Below are 17,030 nucleotides of genomic sequence, written 5' to 3'. Positions count from 1 at the left end.
TATACAGATTGAAATAAGCCAAAGGAAGATGTACGAGGTAGCTTTTAGGATTTTTTTTTTGGAACAAATTTCAGCCTATTTGGACAGATAGTGATGACAAAATTGCTCATTCAGTTCTGCTGCCCTGATGCTGCAGTGAGATAAGTGTGCAGATAAGGGTTTTAGGTAGTTAGAGGAAAAAAAATAGTCCTATGTAAAATATAACCTAATTATGATGAGAAATGAAGGGTAATATTTCGTATCTCTGTTCTTCAGCTATTATATCTCAATTCAGAAGTGACTTGCTGAGTGTAGGCCTGTGAATGCAGATTTCTTTAAAATTCAGATAGTCCAGTAATCTAGCTAGTTCTTGGTTGATGATCAGCCTTCTGTGTCTGTGAATATACATCCACGAACTTGACCAATCTAGGGTCAAAAATATTTTTTGGGGGGAAGGGGGTACCAGGGACTGTACTCAGGAGCACTCGACCACTGAGCTACATCCCCAGCCTTATTTTGTATTTTATTTAGAGACAGGGTCTCACTGAGTTGCTTTGTGCCTTCCTTTAATTGAGGCTGACTTTGAACTCGTGATCCTCCTGCCTCAGCCTCCGAAGCCACTGGGATTACAGGTGTGCGCCACCGTGCACAGCGTAGGATAAAAAATATTCTTAAAAATTTTGTGTGTATTGAAAGTAAACAGACTTTTTTCTTGTCACTATTTCATAAACAATACAGTTTAAAGTGACTTACATAACACATTGTGTAGGCATCTGTGATCCAGAGAAGATTTAAAGTATGCAGGAGGATGTGTTTAGGTTACATGCAAGTGCTCTTTCATTTTATACAAGAAACTTGAGCATCCTCAGAGGTTGGTGTCCACAGGAGTCTGGGAACAGATCCCCCCATGGATACCAAGGGATGACTGTATTTTGTTTTCATGATAAATTCTGATGATACCAGGTACAAACATCAACAGAAAGTCTTCATCAGAATTGTGAAGATTGAGGGTTGGTAGCACTTAATCATTTATTCTCTACACTGAATAATTGAACAAAATGTTTTTCAAAAAATAATTAATTTCATGGCTCCTGAATTCTCATACCTGTTTCATAATTAAGGAGGAGGAATAAATGATTGAGAAGGTGCCTTCTCGACCCTGATTTCCTTAGTGTAAGATAGCTTACCTTATTGTGAAGACGAACGAGGGATGACTCAGGGCTTGGATTTAGACATTTTGTTGGAGAGGAATACCTCATTTTCTTGTCAATGCAGCATCATAGACTTTACAGAATTCTAGCTCCCAAGTTTCTGACTTAAAAAGACAATGTCAGAGTTAGTGAAAGGAACACAGGCAAACCAGATACAATTCTATGAGTGGACCCCGTTTTTTGTTTTTTCCTAATCTAGGGGTGTGTCTTGCCGAGGTTGTCACTATCATTGGTGTTTTTGGTGTTCAAGTTCATGTCCTATATTTCTGCTGAAGAAATGAAAGCCAGTGGCCTGGATTTGAGCTTCTGGTTTATAAGTAACAGTTTCCTGCCATGGTGTTTGGTAGTCTTATCATCATGGACAAAGAAAGAAAGATAGTTGACTGTCATTGATGCTGCTGGTGTTTTTGTGTTGATCTGTGCAGAGTGGGGATTTGTTACAATATTTCTCATAGCACAGCTTACTCTACAGAATTTGTAGCTTGGCACTCTCTCCTTCCAAATTCTTGCCCCCAGGTTTGTTAATATCACTTGTTCTTTCCGTGTTATATTTTCACTCAACAGCTATTAACTGCATACTTGCTATGAGCTTAGGTTGTATGCTAAAGAGAAAAACAGTGCAGACAGACACTAATCAAGCTTTCACCCAAATATATAATTATAAACTGTGGTTAAATGCTGTGAAGGGAAACTCAGAGTCAAATTAGAGGTGGGCCCTGCTCTTCTAGCAGACAAATAAATAATAGGTATCAAAGTAATGATAGCCTGCCTTGTGAAGATCTCTGAGCTTCTCCTGTTGGTCATTTCACACGGTCAATGTGGAGGAATTTTACTTTGACATCAGCCTCTTCCCCATCATGTGATCAGGACACATAGCATATCAGCACTAGGCCCTGAGCAGGACCATGGAGAAGGGGCTGTGTTTCCCTCCTCTTGCCAGAAATGGGATAAAGAAGAAAGGAAAGAACCAGATTCCTCCTAGCCTGTCCAGTACTCTGTCTCTTTGACAGGGGTTTACGACTTAGTTCAAAGTGAGTTACCAATTCCAGATGCACCTTTATTCAAGTGCAAAAACAAGAAAAAGGGGGACTGGGGTTGTGGCGCAGTGTTAGAACACTTGCCTAAAGCATGCGTGAGGCATGGAGTTTGATCCTTGGAACCACATAAAAATAAACAAATAAAATAAAGGTATTGTGTCCATCTACAACTAAAAATTAAATAAATAAATAAATAAATAATAAGGAAAAGGGTGCTTTCAAAAGCACATTATTTAGCACTTGGATTATCTGTAGTTCTTCTACCCTCCAATAGAGGGAATGATTGAGAGCTGCTTGTTCCAGCTCCTCTGATGGAGGAAACTTTTGCATCCATAAGCTTAGAAATTCTGTGCTCTCCCTTTCAGCCTTTTCCCAGAGCATTTAATATTATGCTCTGCCGATCCATGTTTTTTAAAATTAAAAAGGCATCAGTACACCTTTGTTTTGAGAAAATCTACATTACTCAGAGAAGTAATAGCCCTGCGCTGGTCACAGCACTTGAAGGACCCCAAAGATAGACAACTATAAAAACTGTGCCATTGAAGATGAATACGGTTGACCTTGAAATTTAATTGGAAAAGGATTGTTTTTTACCTTCAGTGGTAAACTAGTATGTGGTTTTTCTTTAAAATAAGAGAAAATAAAAAAGCCCAACGTAACAGAAGGCCTTTGTCTTTCTGTTTACTGTCACTCTTGAATAAAGGGATGGGCTTTCTTTAACCTCTCATGACCTTGTTTAATTTTCTCTTCTCACCATTAGGAGCCTTTATGTGTAGTGTATTATATTTATAAATCATTTTTGAAACTTCTCATTCTCAGCCTGGTCTTTCATTATTGCCTTTGAAATGGAAGAAAAAGAAGTCAACTATGTGCATCTACCTAAGGGTCGGAAGAAGAATAATTTTTAAGTATTAAAATATAAAATTATGTGGAACCAGTCTCTGCAGTGTTTTAGAAAGAAGGTGCTGTTATGTGCATTTAACATGACCTTAAGGTCTCTGTTCTCTGCCATCGTTATTCTCTAATATCCACAGGGTGATGACAGGATAAGAAAGAAGGAGCTAGATAAAGCCACCAGGTATATGGAAATAGGACTGAACATGGCCTTATGAGTAAATTGGATGAGTATTCCCTGAATCGTGTAAATTCATAACTGCATAAGAAAAATATGCATATTAATTTTCCCTTTTAGAATATTTTATTAAAGGATGTATTACATGGTACTTCAATCTCTTGGTCTGTTAAGAGGGTGATAGGAAGTTATCTACACCACAGATTTGTTGTGAGGTTTACATGGGAAAGTTTATCTAAAGCATTTAGAATACTTCCTGGTACATATTAAGTGCTCAGTAAATATTAGTTGTTGTACCAAGAATTCTGTGATATAAAAGAGTGATCATGTAGTTGAAATGTGGTTATAGGTTTTTGAAAATGAAATACTTTTTTGTCCATTGACTGCATATTTTTTGTAATGTTGACTATATAGATGGTCATCATATTTTTGTACTTGAGGATCAATTGGTTATTTATGTAAGGATGTCTTTTAGGACAGTGATAGATTCTTTGACTCTTGGTACATGCAGAAGAAAAATGAGGATTTGTTATTTTTGGTGGACTCTGCTTACCGCTGGGCTCCTGAACTTCTACAAAGAGAATTTTCTAATTACATAGGCACTAATTTAGAATGGCTCCTGGTGGTAATGAGGTATTTCTCCCAGTGCCTTAGGATATGTTTTTGCCTAACCTGGTCAAAAGCTTATGCTAGAGGGCACCCCTGTTACTGCTTAGCAGTCTAGCCTTTTCAGAGGTTTTGCTTCCAGAGCTATTTGACATCAAGCCAAATATAAATATGAAATTCTCCCTTCCACATCTTTCAATGGGATGTATACTAGCAGAACTATGTTTTTGTTATTAATTTGTGACATTTCTTGAAAACCTGAGATACAAATTGGCATGTGCTCAGAGAACCCATGGGGTTTCACTGTGCCACAGATCTCTTATATTTTTTTTCTCTTACATTAATTTTTTTCTAAGTTGTTTTGTCCCTCCCCCCCCCCAAATCTCTCTCTCTCTCTCTCTCTCTCTCTCTCATTGATTGCTATTATAAGTAAAGCTCAGAACTGTTTCCTTGGAGGGAGAACTGTCCTGACATGCCGTATTGTTCAATGTAGTGATAGGAAATATCTTTTTGCAATCTTTGTAGATAGGTTAAAAAAAATCAGAAAAGCTGTTGGCATAATTTATAATGAAAAAATGCATCAAATACAAAAATAGTGATGATGGTGAGACTTTTGTTTTAAATTTAAGTTATTTCTTGATTCTTCTGAATTCTTAAATTTATCTTCCATTTCCCCAAAGACTGTACAGTTTATTGCAGCTTTTACCTATAAAATTCTCCTAAGTGAAAGAAAGGTTGTAAGCAGTTCTGCCCATTTGGGTATAAGGACTAGTAAAAGAGTAGGTGGACAAAGTGCTACAATGATTAGATTTATGTGATTAGTTTAATGTCAAATAGGTGAAACCAGAAGTTTGGATCAAAGTCCTGTTTAACTGGATTGACCAGTTAGTGGAATCAGAATGTTCCAATTGGTTTTGTCTTTAAGATACAACCCAGGCAATGTGCAAATGCCTGTTAATTTGATATTCCTGGGCATTTTTTATTGCCTGATAACCTATCTTAATGCTCACAGCACTGCTTAAATGACAGTAAAAGTAACCCAAGTGGTTCCTAAAGCTTAGGTTTCCAGTGAAGCAGAATGAGTCCTTAAGATGCCAGCACGTTGGAGTGTTGTTTCAGCATATTGTAACAATACCTGCTGGGGGATAAAATGCGTTCACTTTATAATAGATTGTAAAATATTTGACATAAAACTGTTTCTTTACAAAATGAGGCTCTTTGTAGCCCCTGTGCTGTGGTAAACTAAATAAAGTGCCCCACTGAAGTCCTCCTCTTGAGTTCAGCTTACACAGGATTTTCATAGTTAGGGATTTCTTTCCCTCTGCAGTCCCGTTGCTCATTATTTTATACACCTTCTGTGTAGAAGATGAGTAGCCTGCCCATAGCTTTGTTCGTCAACATTCCTAAGTGGAGGATGGGAATTGACACTGACCTTGGAAGTTGGGAACTCAAATCGTCTTTAGTTTGAATGATTTTTACTAACAAGTTATCTTCAGTTAGGAGTAATTTGTATCATTCTATCTCTTGGTATGACTAGGTTAAATAGACTCTTCCCTCCCTACAGAAGCATAATTAGTTCTCAACTTTTTGTAGACAGGAAGAAGCTAGTGCAAGCTTGATTAATGAATGAATTATAGTATTTTGTTTTGGTGTTTTTTAGTCAATGAATGTAAGCCCGGGTGTCAGCTAGCAATATTAAGAGGCTGTGTTTATGATTTCATGCTGCAGATAACTCTGAAAATCCGTCAGGTGGCAGGAGATGCTATAGCTGCTGCTGCAGTAGTGTTAGGCCACTTCACCAAGGGCTTGGAGAGTATCCAAAGTTAGCTCACATAGTAGCACCAGTCATAATCTCTTGGATAGAAATTTAAATAGGGGAGGATTTTGGCTTAGTTTTGCTTGTTTTTTTTTTTTGAGATGGAACTTCTGTTTAATGTGAGAACATGGATTTATGAAAGCACACCAACCAGAGATCCTTACCAAGCTGGAAGAACCCAAAGCATCATGGGAGAAAGGGCCTCATGGAGGAGAGCACTACTTGGCTTCTCCCTCTTAACACAATGTGGCAAAAGTGGGTCTAGGGACAGGGCATGCATGAGAGAGGTCACACAGAACTCCAGTTCAGTGACATATTGTGTGTGTGTGTATTCTTAACTATTTTGTGACTTGAAAATATATTGGTGACTGATTACAATAATGATAATTGAGTGAGTATAAACAAAGTGGAAGGTGCTGTTCTTGGTGCTTTTGTTCATTCCTGCATTCCCCCACTATTTATTTAATGGCTTTTAGGTGCTAAGCACAGCTCTTCAAGGTGTGAGAATCCCTCGGTAAGCAAAACAAATAGAAGCCCCAAACCTGTAGTCCTGTGAGACAGTTTTTAGACAATGCTAGAGACACTCTTAATTATGGACATGAAAGAATAGCCTCTCACAGCTCTGGCTTGGTTATGTTGTAGAGGTGGATACTTCTGGCATATTTTATGTAGAATGTTGGATTGTGCATTTTGAAACAGTGATCTAGCCCTGCGGCAACCCTTAGACTCTTACCATCCCTATTTCACACAAGAGGGAACCAAGACACACAGAGAAGCAGATTTGCTCAGGATCACAGTGAAGGTTTCTTGTACTTAGTCCAGGGCTGGGATTCACACTTAGGTTGCCTAATTTCAGAACCAGGAGGCTTAAATCTAATAGTGCTTTGCCTTTGCATTTGATACCTAATAGAATTTTTAAATATAGTTCAGGGGACTCTACATACTGAAAGGGCCCGATTATGAAGCAGTTTTTAGATAACGCTGGCTAGTCCGTAGTATATTCATTGGAAAGTATCCTTCAGAATAGTTTCGCTTCTATTCATTTATGGTGTTTCAAGCTTTTAAATGTTCTATTCATTGAAATGGTGATCCAGTTCTACTTGCTAGATATTTGAAATTGATTTTTTCATTGTCTCATTAGATTTTCTTTGTTGGCCAAATTTGTAGCTTATTTCTGGTTTGCATGGAAAGAATGGTGGGATTAATTGACTTTCTCCCATTAATTAAAACTATCCCTTGAGTGCAGTGCCTGAGACTTCCAAAAACGGGTCCTTCAGTGGCTGGAGGCAGGGATGGTTTCTTTGCTAAGGGAGGGGCTCTGCCATTGTTCGCTGCCTCCTTAGCCTTAAATTGTAGGGCCTAGTGCACTGGGAAGCCCATCATTCCTTTTGAGCTTGTAAATATTTTTGTTTCAGGGTGGCATAGACAGAAAACTAAGTTCTTGGACTGTCATAACCAAATGCTTTGGTAGGAGCTACATTGTTGTATGCCTGTGCCTTGGCATACATACACATGTGGATATTTGGCAAGAGAGTTATTTTATAAAAGGATCTTCAAAAATTTTAAACATTTATAATACTGCCCTTTTTCAGTATGAACAAAAGGTTAGATTTTAAACATTGAACATTTTCAATAAAAGTTGTTTTGTCAAGATACTATTGAATTATTTTCATGGAAGGCAAAGATATATTAATAGAATCAATGTCTTAAGTAGGTGAAGTTGAGTTAATATTGATTCCATACCATTGTATATATTTTTAATTAACTAAAGAGCCCAAGGGAGGAATGCTCATTTTCTTCAATGTCTTGACAAAGGAAATGACTGAAGTTTTTTTTTTTTTCCCCTCTCGTTGTATTACATAGAAATAATATAGCTTTTCAGTAATAACTTTAAAATAAAGATTCTGTAAAGGTGATATGAAATATTTTCACTTGTCAGAGAGGTTATTATAAGTGGAAGAAGTTTCAGACTGTTTTGTATATATTACAGATGAGCGCTCTTGGTTCTGTATAAAAGGTGACATAATCTTAGCTACTGATTTAGTTGTCTTTGAGGCATGTAGAGGTTAATGGACTAAGATATTGAAATATTTAAGAAAAGGTAGATGACAGAATTTTTCATGAGATCATGGTATCTGTATCCAATTTCCTTATATACACACTGTGGAAATGCTGTATATTACGAAAGCCAATTAGGTAGAATGAAAAACACCCAGGAAGCTCATGGAAATTTGTATTATTTTATATTTTTATGACCCAGGAGCAGCCCAGAGCTGATTCTTGATGGACATTTTTAGAATGTTCTTCTTTATTGCTGATGAAAACTTGCTTAGGGAATAGGCAAGTTGAACTAATTATGTCAGGATTTGTCTCCACAGTGCCAAACACAAGAAGGAAGTTTCTTGTCTTCACTGCTGTCTCAGTGCTGCCATGTCTTACGCTCTTTGGGTCTCTAAAGATGCAATCCACAAATCTCTAGTGTGCTGGCCTTGAATCACATCTGGCTTTAAATGACTCTCTGCCAGTTGCTAATACAATGCATGCTTTGTGCTTTGTCTCAGATAGCAAAGAGAAATAAAAAGACATTCACACTTCTTAAGCTTTGTTAGATGATTATGGGCCATAACGAAATAACGATATGTACCAAAGAATTGTCATGAAGTCCTGTCCCATCCTCTTGATTAACACATAACATTTGACGTTGTTTTGCAGAAGGCTGAAGAGAATGCAGAGGGTGGGGAGTCTGCCCTGGGACCAGATGGAGAGGTAAGGGAACTTGCCCCCATCGCAACCACGCTCTGCTGAACGGAGTCCCTCTCATATACAGTGCAGTACCATTCTGTATGTGTACTAATTTTATTTTTACTCAGCTAATCATTTTAAAAACAGTAGTACATAGTAGAAAATCAGAATGCTGTGAAAGGGATACAGTGAAAAGCAATCTGCTTCCATTTCAGACTGATGAGGTTTCTTGTGGACCTTTCCAAAATTTTCTGTGCACAGATAGACCTATTGATGAGTATATAGAATGTATGTGAATCTTACATGATTCTGTAACTACATTTGCTCAGTAAGTAATACAGAAGCATTAAGTATGACCCAGCTTCCCTAGTTATTAATTTGGAACTGCAAAAATATATAAATTGAGAGGTTGGGGATATAGCTCAGAGGGTAAAGTGCTTGCCTCGCATGCACAAGGCCCTGGGTTTGATCCCAGTACCACACACACAAATATAAATTGAACAGTTCAAATATTTGGTTAACTTTTATTTTTTGACAACTCTCAAGGCTTAGAGTAGAGCTCATGTATGTAAATACATGAACACAGTCTTCAGTTTTATTTCCTGGTATTTCCAATATTCTCTTGGATCAGAAGGATACAGTTATTTATTTATTTATTGGATTTTTTTTTTTTTCTGAAAAACTCTAGGATCTGTTGCCAGTGATTCACAGTGAGGAGGCACATCCCCCAAGCAGAGCAAGAAGAAAGTTTGTTTGAAACTACCTCTTCCCTCACACCTTGATCAGCCTGTTTGGAGGGTTGGGCATGGGATGCCCCTTCTCATTCTAGAATCACTGTGCACACGAGTCCTGTTGTGTGCTCACACAGTCTGGATGCAGAAAAAAGGTCCTTCTATGCAGAAACCTTGAAAATAAATGTTGTCTAACTACTGTAATTCATCACAAGGGAAGAAAGGATCAGGATAAATGTCTATGTGTAAAAAACTCTCAGTGGGCTGTTATGAGGGAAGAATACTATCTATCAGAGCACTTAGACATGATTCCAGCTTGCCTTACCTAAGCATGTCGCATGTCTATTTGTAATTAGCAAGCATGCAAGAAGAGATTTAATATGTTACTGTCATTGTGCTCTTTCTCTTATTATCTCTTGGGAGTATTAGTCACTGATCTTGGACCTGTGACATATACCTTTTCCCCCTACTTTCATTTTTAACACATATGAATTCTGATTGCTGAAGTTTGCAAAGTGGACATCTTGCTCAGTTTGTTGTGAAATAATGCTCTTATTAATCTTCTGTGTTCCTTCAGTGCTTTTTGCCAAAGTTCTAATTCCAGCCGCAGTGATTTCCAATTTTCTTTGAGGCATGACATTAGCAATAAAGCAAGCTCTATTAAAATAGTTCCAGATATGACTTTTTTTCCAAGTGAAATGATAGCAAGTGGTCGATTTCCTTCTTTAGCTTGTGAGTGTATGGATGACCTTTTGCATTAATGAGGAAGAAACGTCATATTGCCACGCAAATTATTGGTGCCTGAAACCATTCTGTTAGACTGCATGAAAGGGAAAAGAATAAACTGGAGTAAGCTTTTTCTTCTTTTAAGGTTATTTTTGTGAACAATCACTAGTATATTGTTTATATATTTTTTATTCTGACAGTGCTTTTTTGAGGGAGTAAAGAAGTTTTTTTTTTTTTTTTTGGTCATAGCCTATAAGATATAGTAGATAGCCTTCAGCATGCTGTTTTCCCTGTCAGTTTGCTTAATTGGAATAGTAAATTATACAGTAATCCTAATTACAGCTGATAGTGTTTCCTTTATTTATTTGACCACAAAACCAATTAAGAATAACTTCTGAAAAATTCTTTGAAATAATGAATTGCCTAATCCATTTTATTGCTCTTGAGGAAGTAGGTAAACTTGAAGCAATCACAAATCAAGCATTTCCAAGCATCTTACCTGGGAATGTGCTCCTAGAAGTTGGTATCCCATCAGTAGCATTCATTTGCCTAGGATTGCTCCATTTGGGGGCCTTTTGAGACAATTTGTTCTCGAGTAGGTTAAATACAACCTCTGCAATTTCATTTATTCTTTTAATTTTCTGAGCAAGACATTTTTTAGAGCTTAGTAATGGTCTTCAGCTTAGCCTTGATCAGTCCACCAGGTTATAAATAATCAGGCCCTTTTCTTTATCATACAGGACAGTGGTTGAGTTAGATACCTGGTAGTTTGATTTTGGATAAAGAACACTGGTTCTGCAGAAACCAGTCCAGCCACTAATGAGATAGCATGGACTATAGTACCTTTTCTTTCCTGATTCTTTGAAACCAAGGCTTTGCTATAGTTACCTAGGACTGTTAGTTGAGGTGGTGGTTGTTAGTTCCAGAAAACCAACTCTGCCTGCCTTAGGTAAAAAAGGGAATGTAGTACAGATTGAGTACCCCTTATCCTAAGTGCTTGGGACCAGAAATGTTTAAGATTTTAGATGTTTTTGGATTTGGGAATAATTTGCATATACATAATGAGATTGTCTTGGGGATGGGACCCAACTCTGAACATGCATTTCATTTATGTTTCACATAAACCTCACACACATAGCCTGAAAGTAATTTTACACCATATTTTTAGTCCACCTGTGTTTTGACTGTGACCCGTTCTATGAGTTGTGGAGTTTTCTACTTGTATGTGTCATGTCAGACTCAAAAAGCTTTGGAGTTTGATTATTTTTGGATTAGGGCTGCTCACCTTGTAGGAGGATATTAGTAACTCATCAGATCTCCAGGAATACTGGAGAATCAGACCCAGAACTCTGCCCAGTATGGTACTGTACAACTAATCTGTTGAAGACTTGGCTGCTGTTGGGAGTGGGAGCTTGATTGAGCCCATGCCACTTCACTGGCATGGCTGCCACTGTCATCTGCCTTCTTCTGGTCCCCACTACCTTGAACTTCTAGCTCCTAAATCAGAGTGTTGGCGAATGCATACAGTTGAAGCAGCTAAGGTCTCGAACCTGTACCTTAGCTGCCAGGGAGGCCGGCATTTTCAGTTCTTTAGTGGGAGGTGGCCTCTCACTTCCCCGCCCCAGACACATTAGGTAGTGAAACTTCAAAACACAGGGAAAGGTTTCAGATGCTGGGCCGCCAAATGGCTGAGGAATGTCTAGTGCAGACCGAGAGAGTGTCTTAAGATCCAGCAGTGACATGACTTTTCCCCCCCTTCTAGCCAATAGATGAGAGCAGTCAGATGAGTGACCTGCCTGTCAAAGTGACTCACACAGAAACTGGCAAAGTCCTCTTTGGACCAGAAGCACCCAAAGCAAGTCAGCTGGACGCCTGGTTGGAAATGAATCCTGGGTATGGCATGAAAGCACCATTACTGGTGTTCTTTGGGCTTCTTAGGTTTTGATGATCCTTGTAAAGTCCTTGAGACTAAAACAATGTGGGCTTGCTGAGACGGTGGAAGTGCTTTTCTGCGTTTGTCATCTGTACACAGAACATGCTCCTTAAGTCCTGCGTGTCTATTGTTTCACCATTTAAAGAACTAAACCCCCTCTTTTTCTCTGTTCCTTTCCTTAGTTATGAAGTTGCCCCTAGATCTGACAGTGAAGAGAGTGATTCTGACTATGAGGAGGAGGTATGTATACATCTGTGTTTGGGGTTTACTATTTAAGTTCATAAGGGAGGAAAGTTTTTTCTTAATGGAGTCCCAGACCCAGAGTCCTTCTGTCCCTCCTTCCTCTAGGGTTGACTTTCAGGTGAAGGTTGGAGCTAAGCACGTGCAAGAGCTCTGATGTTACACGCCTAGTGGCACACTGATCTCCTGGGGCTCCTGGCTGATGGGGAAGCTCAGTGAATTCTAAACTCATTTGGGACCAAGAGAAGAGAAGTGGGCATTAAATTGGCGATGGTGAAAAGGTCTTTAGGGGAAAACTGACGATGGATTACATGGGGAAGGGCAGTCCCATGCCTCTGAGTGGTTCACAGTGAGAGTTAATTGCCTAAAAATTTCTAAGTCCATGAGCCTTAGAGTCCATTTGAGGGTGCAAATCTGAGAACTTAGATAAAAAGAGTACCATGGTCTCGGCTTAATGAGTTTATCGATCCTCTGGATTTCTCTCTAAATGTGATTTTTTGTTTGAATCCTTAGATATACTTGTTACCTAAAGAGAAGCACACTTCTCAAGTCTCTTGGAAGGAATTCTTAATGTCTAGAACATAAAATGGGAATCTTGGATACTTTGAATAGAAACTAAGAAATAATTACAGTAGTTGTTAGGTCAGTTGTAAAATTTTAATGATTACAAATTGAAGGATTAAAAGAAGTTTAAATACTCGGAAATGTGTGATGTGAAGCAGCAGCAGAGAGCAGTGTTCCTCTGCACGGAGCACTTGGGGGTCCTCAGAGTTCTGCAGGCATATTCATAGGGAACGTGTTTAGGAGAAGGAGTATATTAAGATGTCGGAAGCCTGCCTTTGGAGAGAGGGATGTAGCAGATATGGTGTGCCAGGCTCTCTGATAACCACATGATGACAAACATGCAAATTCTTGGCATGATTTTTACATGTTTAGTCTTGGGAGCAAGGGTCTAGTGTTCCCAGGGGGTCCCTTTCATTCTCCCATTGAATGCTGTAAACAACAATGGAGTGGTGGGTTGCCTGGGAAGTAGATGTTAAATTTACTTCCTCTCTTCACTGTATTTACTGGCTTCATTCATGAAGTTGCATGCTACTTGTCTTTTCAGGAAATGCCAATCATAAAATTCCCTTGTTAAAATGTAGTTTCCCCCATATCTTTGCTCCTTTCCCAGGACGAAGAAGAAGAGTCTAGTAGGCAGGAAACCGAAGAGAAAATCCTCCTGGATCCAAACAGTGAAGAAGTTTCCGAGAAAGATGCGAAGCAGATCATTGAGTATGTGTCTCTGTTTTCTCCCTTGGAGATACACTGCGTGAGGATCATACTGTGTGGTTTTTCTTTTAGAAGCTATTGTTTAAGGGAAGGAGCCATCTTCATGCCTGTAGTTGACTTGGCACTGTCCCCGCAGCCTCTCAGAGGTCACTGAGCTCCAGGCCCCAGGTCCACAGGCTTCATGTTGCTCATCTCCTCCCTTTGTTCCTCTTCCCTTCCTCCTCGCCTTCCTCCCACCCTCCCTTCCTCCCCCACTCTTCTCCTTCCTTATCCCCTCCTCCACTGTGGCCTATTCACACCTGTCATTGGCCCTTCTCTCCCAGGTTGGAATAATCAGACTTACCCCTATCTGGTCAAGCTGCTTCCCTGCTTTTTCTGCCTCCCTTAATGGGACCCTCACCCAGAAGCCCGAGTTTGCAATGCCATTCCCGTCTCACCCTGGCTGCCACAGCTGAGTCAGCCCTGGGCTCCACCCAGCCCCTCAGCCCCCACTCCACCCTTCTGAGTACCAGGTCTTATCATCCTATCAGTGATCTACACATCTCTCTGCTTGGATAGCTCATTATTATAAGGAAAGTTGTGTTATTGTAAGAAAATTGTTGTGAAACAAACAGTATGCAAAAGGGAAAATTTTAGAAGTTGAATTGTTTTCTGAAAACCAGAAATAAACATCCTAATATCCCCCTCCCCTTTTTCCATAGCTAGCTGCCCCATTTCAAGAACCTGTGTTTTCCCAGTGCACTCCTGTTCCTTTGCTGAAGGCGTTGGGAACACCTCCGTGGCTCTTCATTGTCCATGGAATAAAATCCGGCCTCATTAACGAGCCATAAAAGACCAGAGACTACCTTCCTTCCTCCTTAACCCTGTAATGTCCTCTTTGATCCTCTCCCATATGTCCTCCAGTCTTTAGCCAATGTGCTGTGAAAAGAGCAAATTCATTGGCAGAAGATTAATCTCTAACTGTAGGGTTCAAGCCCCTCTCAGTCTTTGGAGATCGAGGACACCTATTGTGGCCCAGGCAAAGGAAGTAACCTCTCTGAGCCTCAAGTTCGTCATGTGCCTAGAATCAGGCTAATGCTTACCTTGCTTCATTTCTGTGACGATTATAGCAAATGTGTTTTAAGTACAAGGCATGGAGTCGTTGCTAAACTATCTGTACTGTAGCTGTTTTAGACTGTCCGTTCTTTTTTTGGGTAAAATAGCACCACACTCAAGTGACCATGTGTGAGTCTCCGTTTTGTTGTCCTCAGGACCGCGAAGCAAGACGTGGATGATGAATACAGCATGCAGTACAGTGCCAGGGGGTCCCAGTCCTACTACACTGTGGCTCATGCCATCTCGGAACGGGTGGAGAAGCAGTCTGCCCTCCTCATCAATGGGACCCTGAAGCATTACCAGGTGATCGGCATGTCCGTGTGTCCTTGGCAAGCCATTGTGTGTTACCTGTGACCAATTGGAGTGTGTCATGCAGCTTTTGATGGCTTGAAGTCGGCGACACATTTTAGGTCATGTCACTTATATTGAGAGTCCCTCCATCAAGTCTGTAATCCTTCTTGCAGCCTCTTTCCACACGTGTTGTCTTCTTTTGCAGGACACACCATACTGGTTTTCTCTTATAGTTTTTGGGATGAATTTTGTTATAAGGAATACTGAGTTAACATTTGGAAAGTTTCACTGTGTGTGGATCTCTTCAAAATGGAAAATCCAGCCACATCCTCTTAACATAGAAAACCTCCATACCTGAAGTAAATGAAATATTTCTTTAAAAGTTTTAGTTGTAGCTAGAGTTTCATGCTATGGATCTGACCAACTAGTATAATCTACTACATTTATGTTTTTTCTTTTGAAAGGCACCATATAGTTGTGAGCACCTGTGCTTTGATTAAAAACTAGGCTATCAACAACAGATTTTCATTTGATCTGCCTGGATTGAGGTCTGTTCTTTCACCTTTTACTACCTGTAGTGTTTCTCAAAGTGCGTTCATTGGAGCATTGGTTCCATGAGTTTTTACTAAAAATATATATAATAATAATAATGGTTTGGGGGAAATACTGTCAACTGTAACTGGGACCATCATGTAATTTTCTATTCTAAATTTGGATATGTGTGTGGTTGTGTAGGGGCTCTTAATGTTGGCCATAGGCATAACTCTGGTCTGCCCCAAGCCAACCAGACATGGTCCCCTTGGCATTTGCCTCTCTTGGCAATCCATGCTGCACATCAGCATCGTGCAGTAAAATATCTTTATTTATATTGCTTAAGTTTATATTTATTAAGCTTCTTTCATCACCAAAGCCATTCTGTTATATCACTTATGAAGGTCCTATAAAATGTGTATCTTGTAGAATATGCATGAAGAAGTGCATTCTTTAGGTCAGTGACTCTTAAACTTCTTGGCACAAAGTCCTTTCCATTCTTAAAAGTTGGCACTGTTTGCTGCCATCACACGAGCGGGGGGCATGCCTCGACTGGTTGTACCATACTGCCTGGATTGGTGCTAAAGTGCCAGCAGTTGTGCCCACAATTGCTTTTGCACCATTAGTGCTGATGTCAGTGCAGTAAAAATGACAAATAATGCCTTGATATTATTATGAAAATTGTCTTAACCTTAGGATGTTCTGGATGTTCTACAAAGGTCTTGGGTGACCCCAGAGTCCCTGGAGCACACTTGGAGGACCACTGCTGTCTCTCCCTGACATAGATATTAACTCATGGTGTAGTCTAACGAACTGTCATGTACCTGTATAAGAGATTCAGTTTTGGATTATTCATCAGTAACTTTTTTAATGCTATGTGATTCCCTCCTGCACCTCTGTAAGCACTCCTCATCACTCCAGTTTCAAACCTCCTTCCTCTGGCTTCCAAATGTGAGTCCTGTTCCTCTCCCCTCCTCTGTAAGATTCGCTGGATGTGATTTGTATAGTCTCCCTCTGGATATTTGCCCAGTGAAGTTTCTTCTTCTTGGAAATCTGTACCTTTATCTGCCCGATGAGTTCTCTGTTTTTTCACTAATTAATTCGAATTATGGCTCACTACTTCCCATGGCCATCCTCTCTATGAGTAAGCTTTCTGTCTTGCTCCTGACAGGATTTTGTACATTTACTATTTATTTAACCTTGACATAGCTGTGGCCTTCCTGCTACTTCCTGGAGAGCCACACCTGCTCCTTCTCAATCCCACAGCCTAGGAAAGTCCCCATCACTGTCTACAGTTACTGTGAATTTCTAGTCCTTTCTACTGCTAGTTTCTGCATTTGTTTTATCCAGAATTAACACAGATACAAAATTCAATCCCTTTTCCAGTTTCATTTAAAAAAAAAATTATCCTCACTAAGTATCCAATGTTCCTGGCATTTAGCTGACTTTCCTAGAAGTCTGGTGGCATCAGGGTCATGTTGCAGGCAGACAGCCTCTCTTGCCCAGCACCTTGTGGGTTCCATTTATTTCCCCTTCTCCCCTCTCTTTTTGCCCATTCTCTTTGAGGCTCTTTCTGTTTCTCTCTTTATCTCTTGGTTTTGCTGTAGTTGTGCAGAAACTTCTAGGATGACTTGTTTTTTTTCACCAGGTACTCCATGCGGCTCATGAAATTATTTCTTCAAACCGTTGTAGAATATCCCTAAGAAAAATTCTGACTAATACAGTTTTTAAGCACATACATTGGCACT

The 17,030-nt window shown here is 39.6% G+C and overlaps 1 protein-coding gene across 8 annotated transcripts in view; it reads left to right on the top strand.

The window, feature by feature from the left end:
- Positions 1–17,030, top strand: part of Smarca2 (SWI/SNF related BAF chromatin remodeling complex subunit ATPase 2) — a 165,012-nt gene that overhangs the window by 46,525 nt on the left and 101,457 nt on the right. For 7 of the 8 annotated variants that reach the window (XM_076846022.2, XM_076846024.2, XM_076846023.2 and 4 more), the window contains 5 exons: positions 8,434–8,487; positions 11,683–11,813; positions 12,036–12,093; positions 13,268–13,368; positions 14,616–14,763. In XM_076846022.2, coding sequence (XP_076702137.2) covers positions 8,434–8,487; positions 11,683–11,813; positions 12,036–12,093; positions 13,268–13,368; positions 14,616–14,763 — 492 coding nt within the window. The remainder of the gene's footprint in view (positions 1–8,433; positions 8,488–11,682; positions 11,814–12,035; positions 12,094–13,267; positions 13,369–14,615; positions 14,764–17,030) is intronic. The other variant, XM_076846027.2, reaches the window with a different exon arrangement.

Source organism: Callospermophilus lateralis, chromosome 2, assembly GCF_048772815.1.
Source record: "Callospermophilus lateralis isolate mCalLat2 chromosome 2, mCalLat2.hap1, whole genome shotgun sequence".
NCBI classification, from domain to species: Eukaryota; Metazoa; Chordata; class Mammalia; order Rodentia; family Sciuridae; genus Callospermophilus; species Callospermophilus lateralis.
Note: the sequence above shows the minus strand (reverse complement) of the source record. Positions and strands in the feature narration are given on the sequence as shown.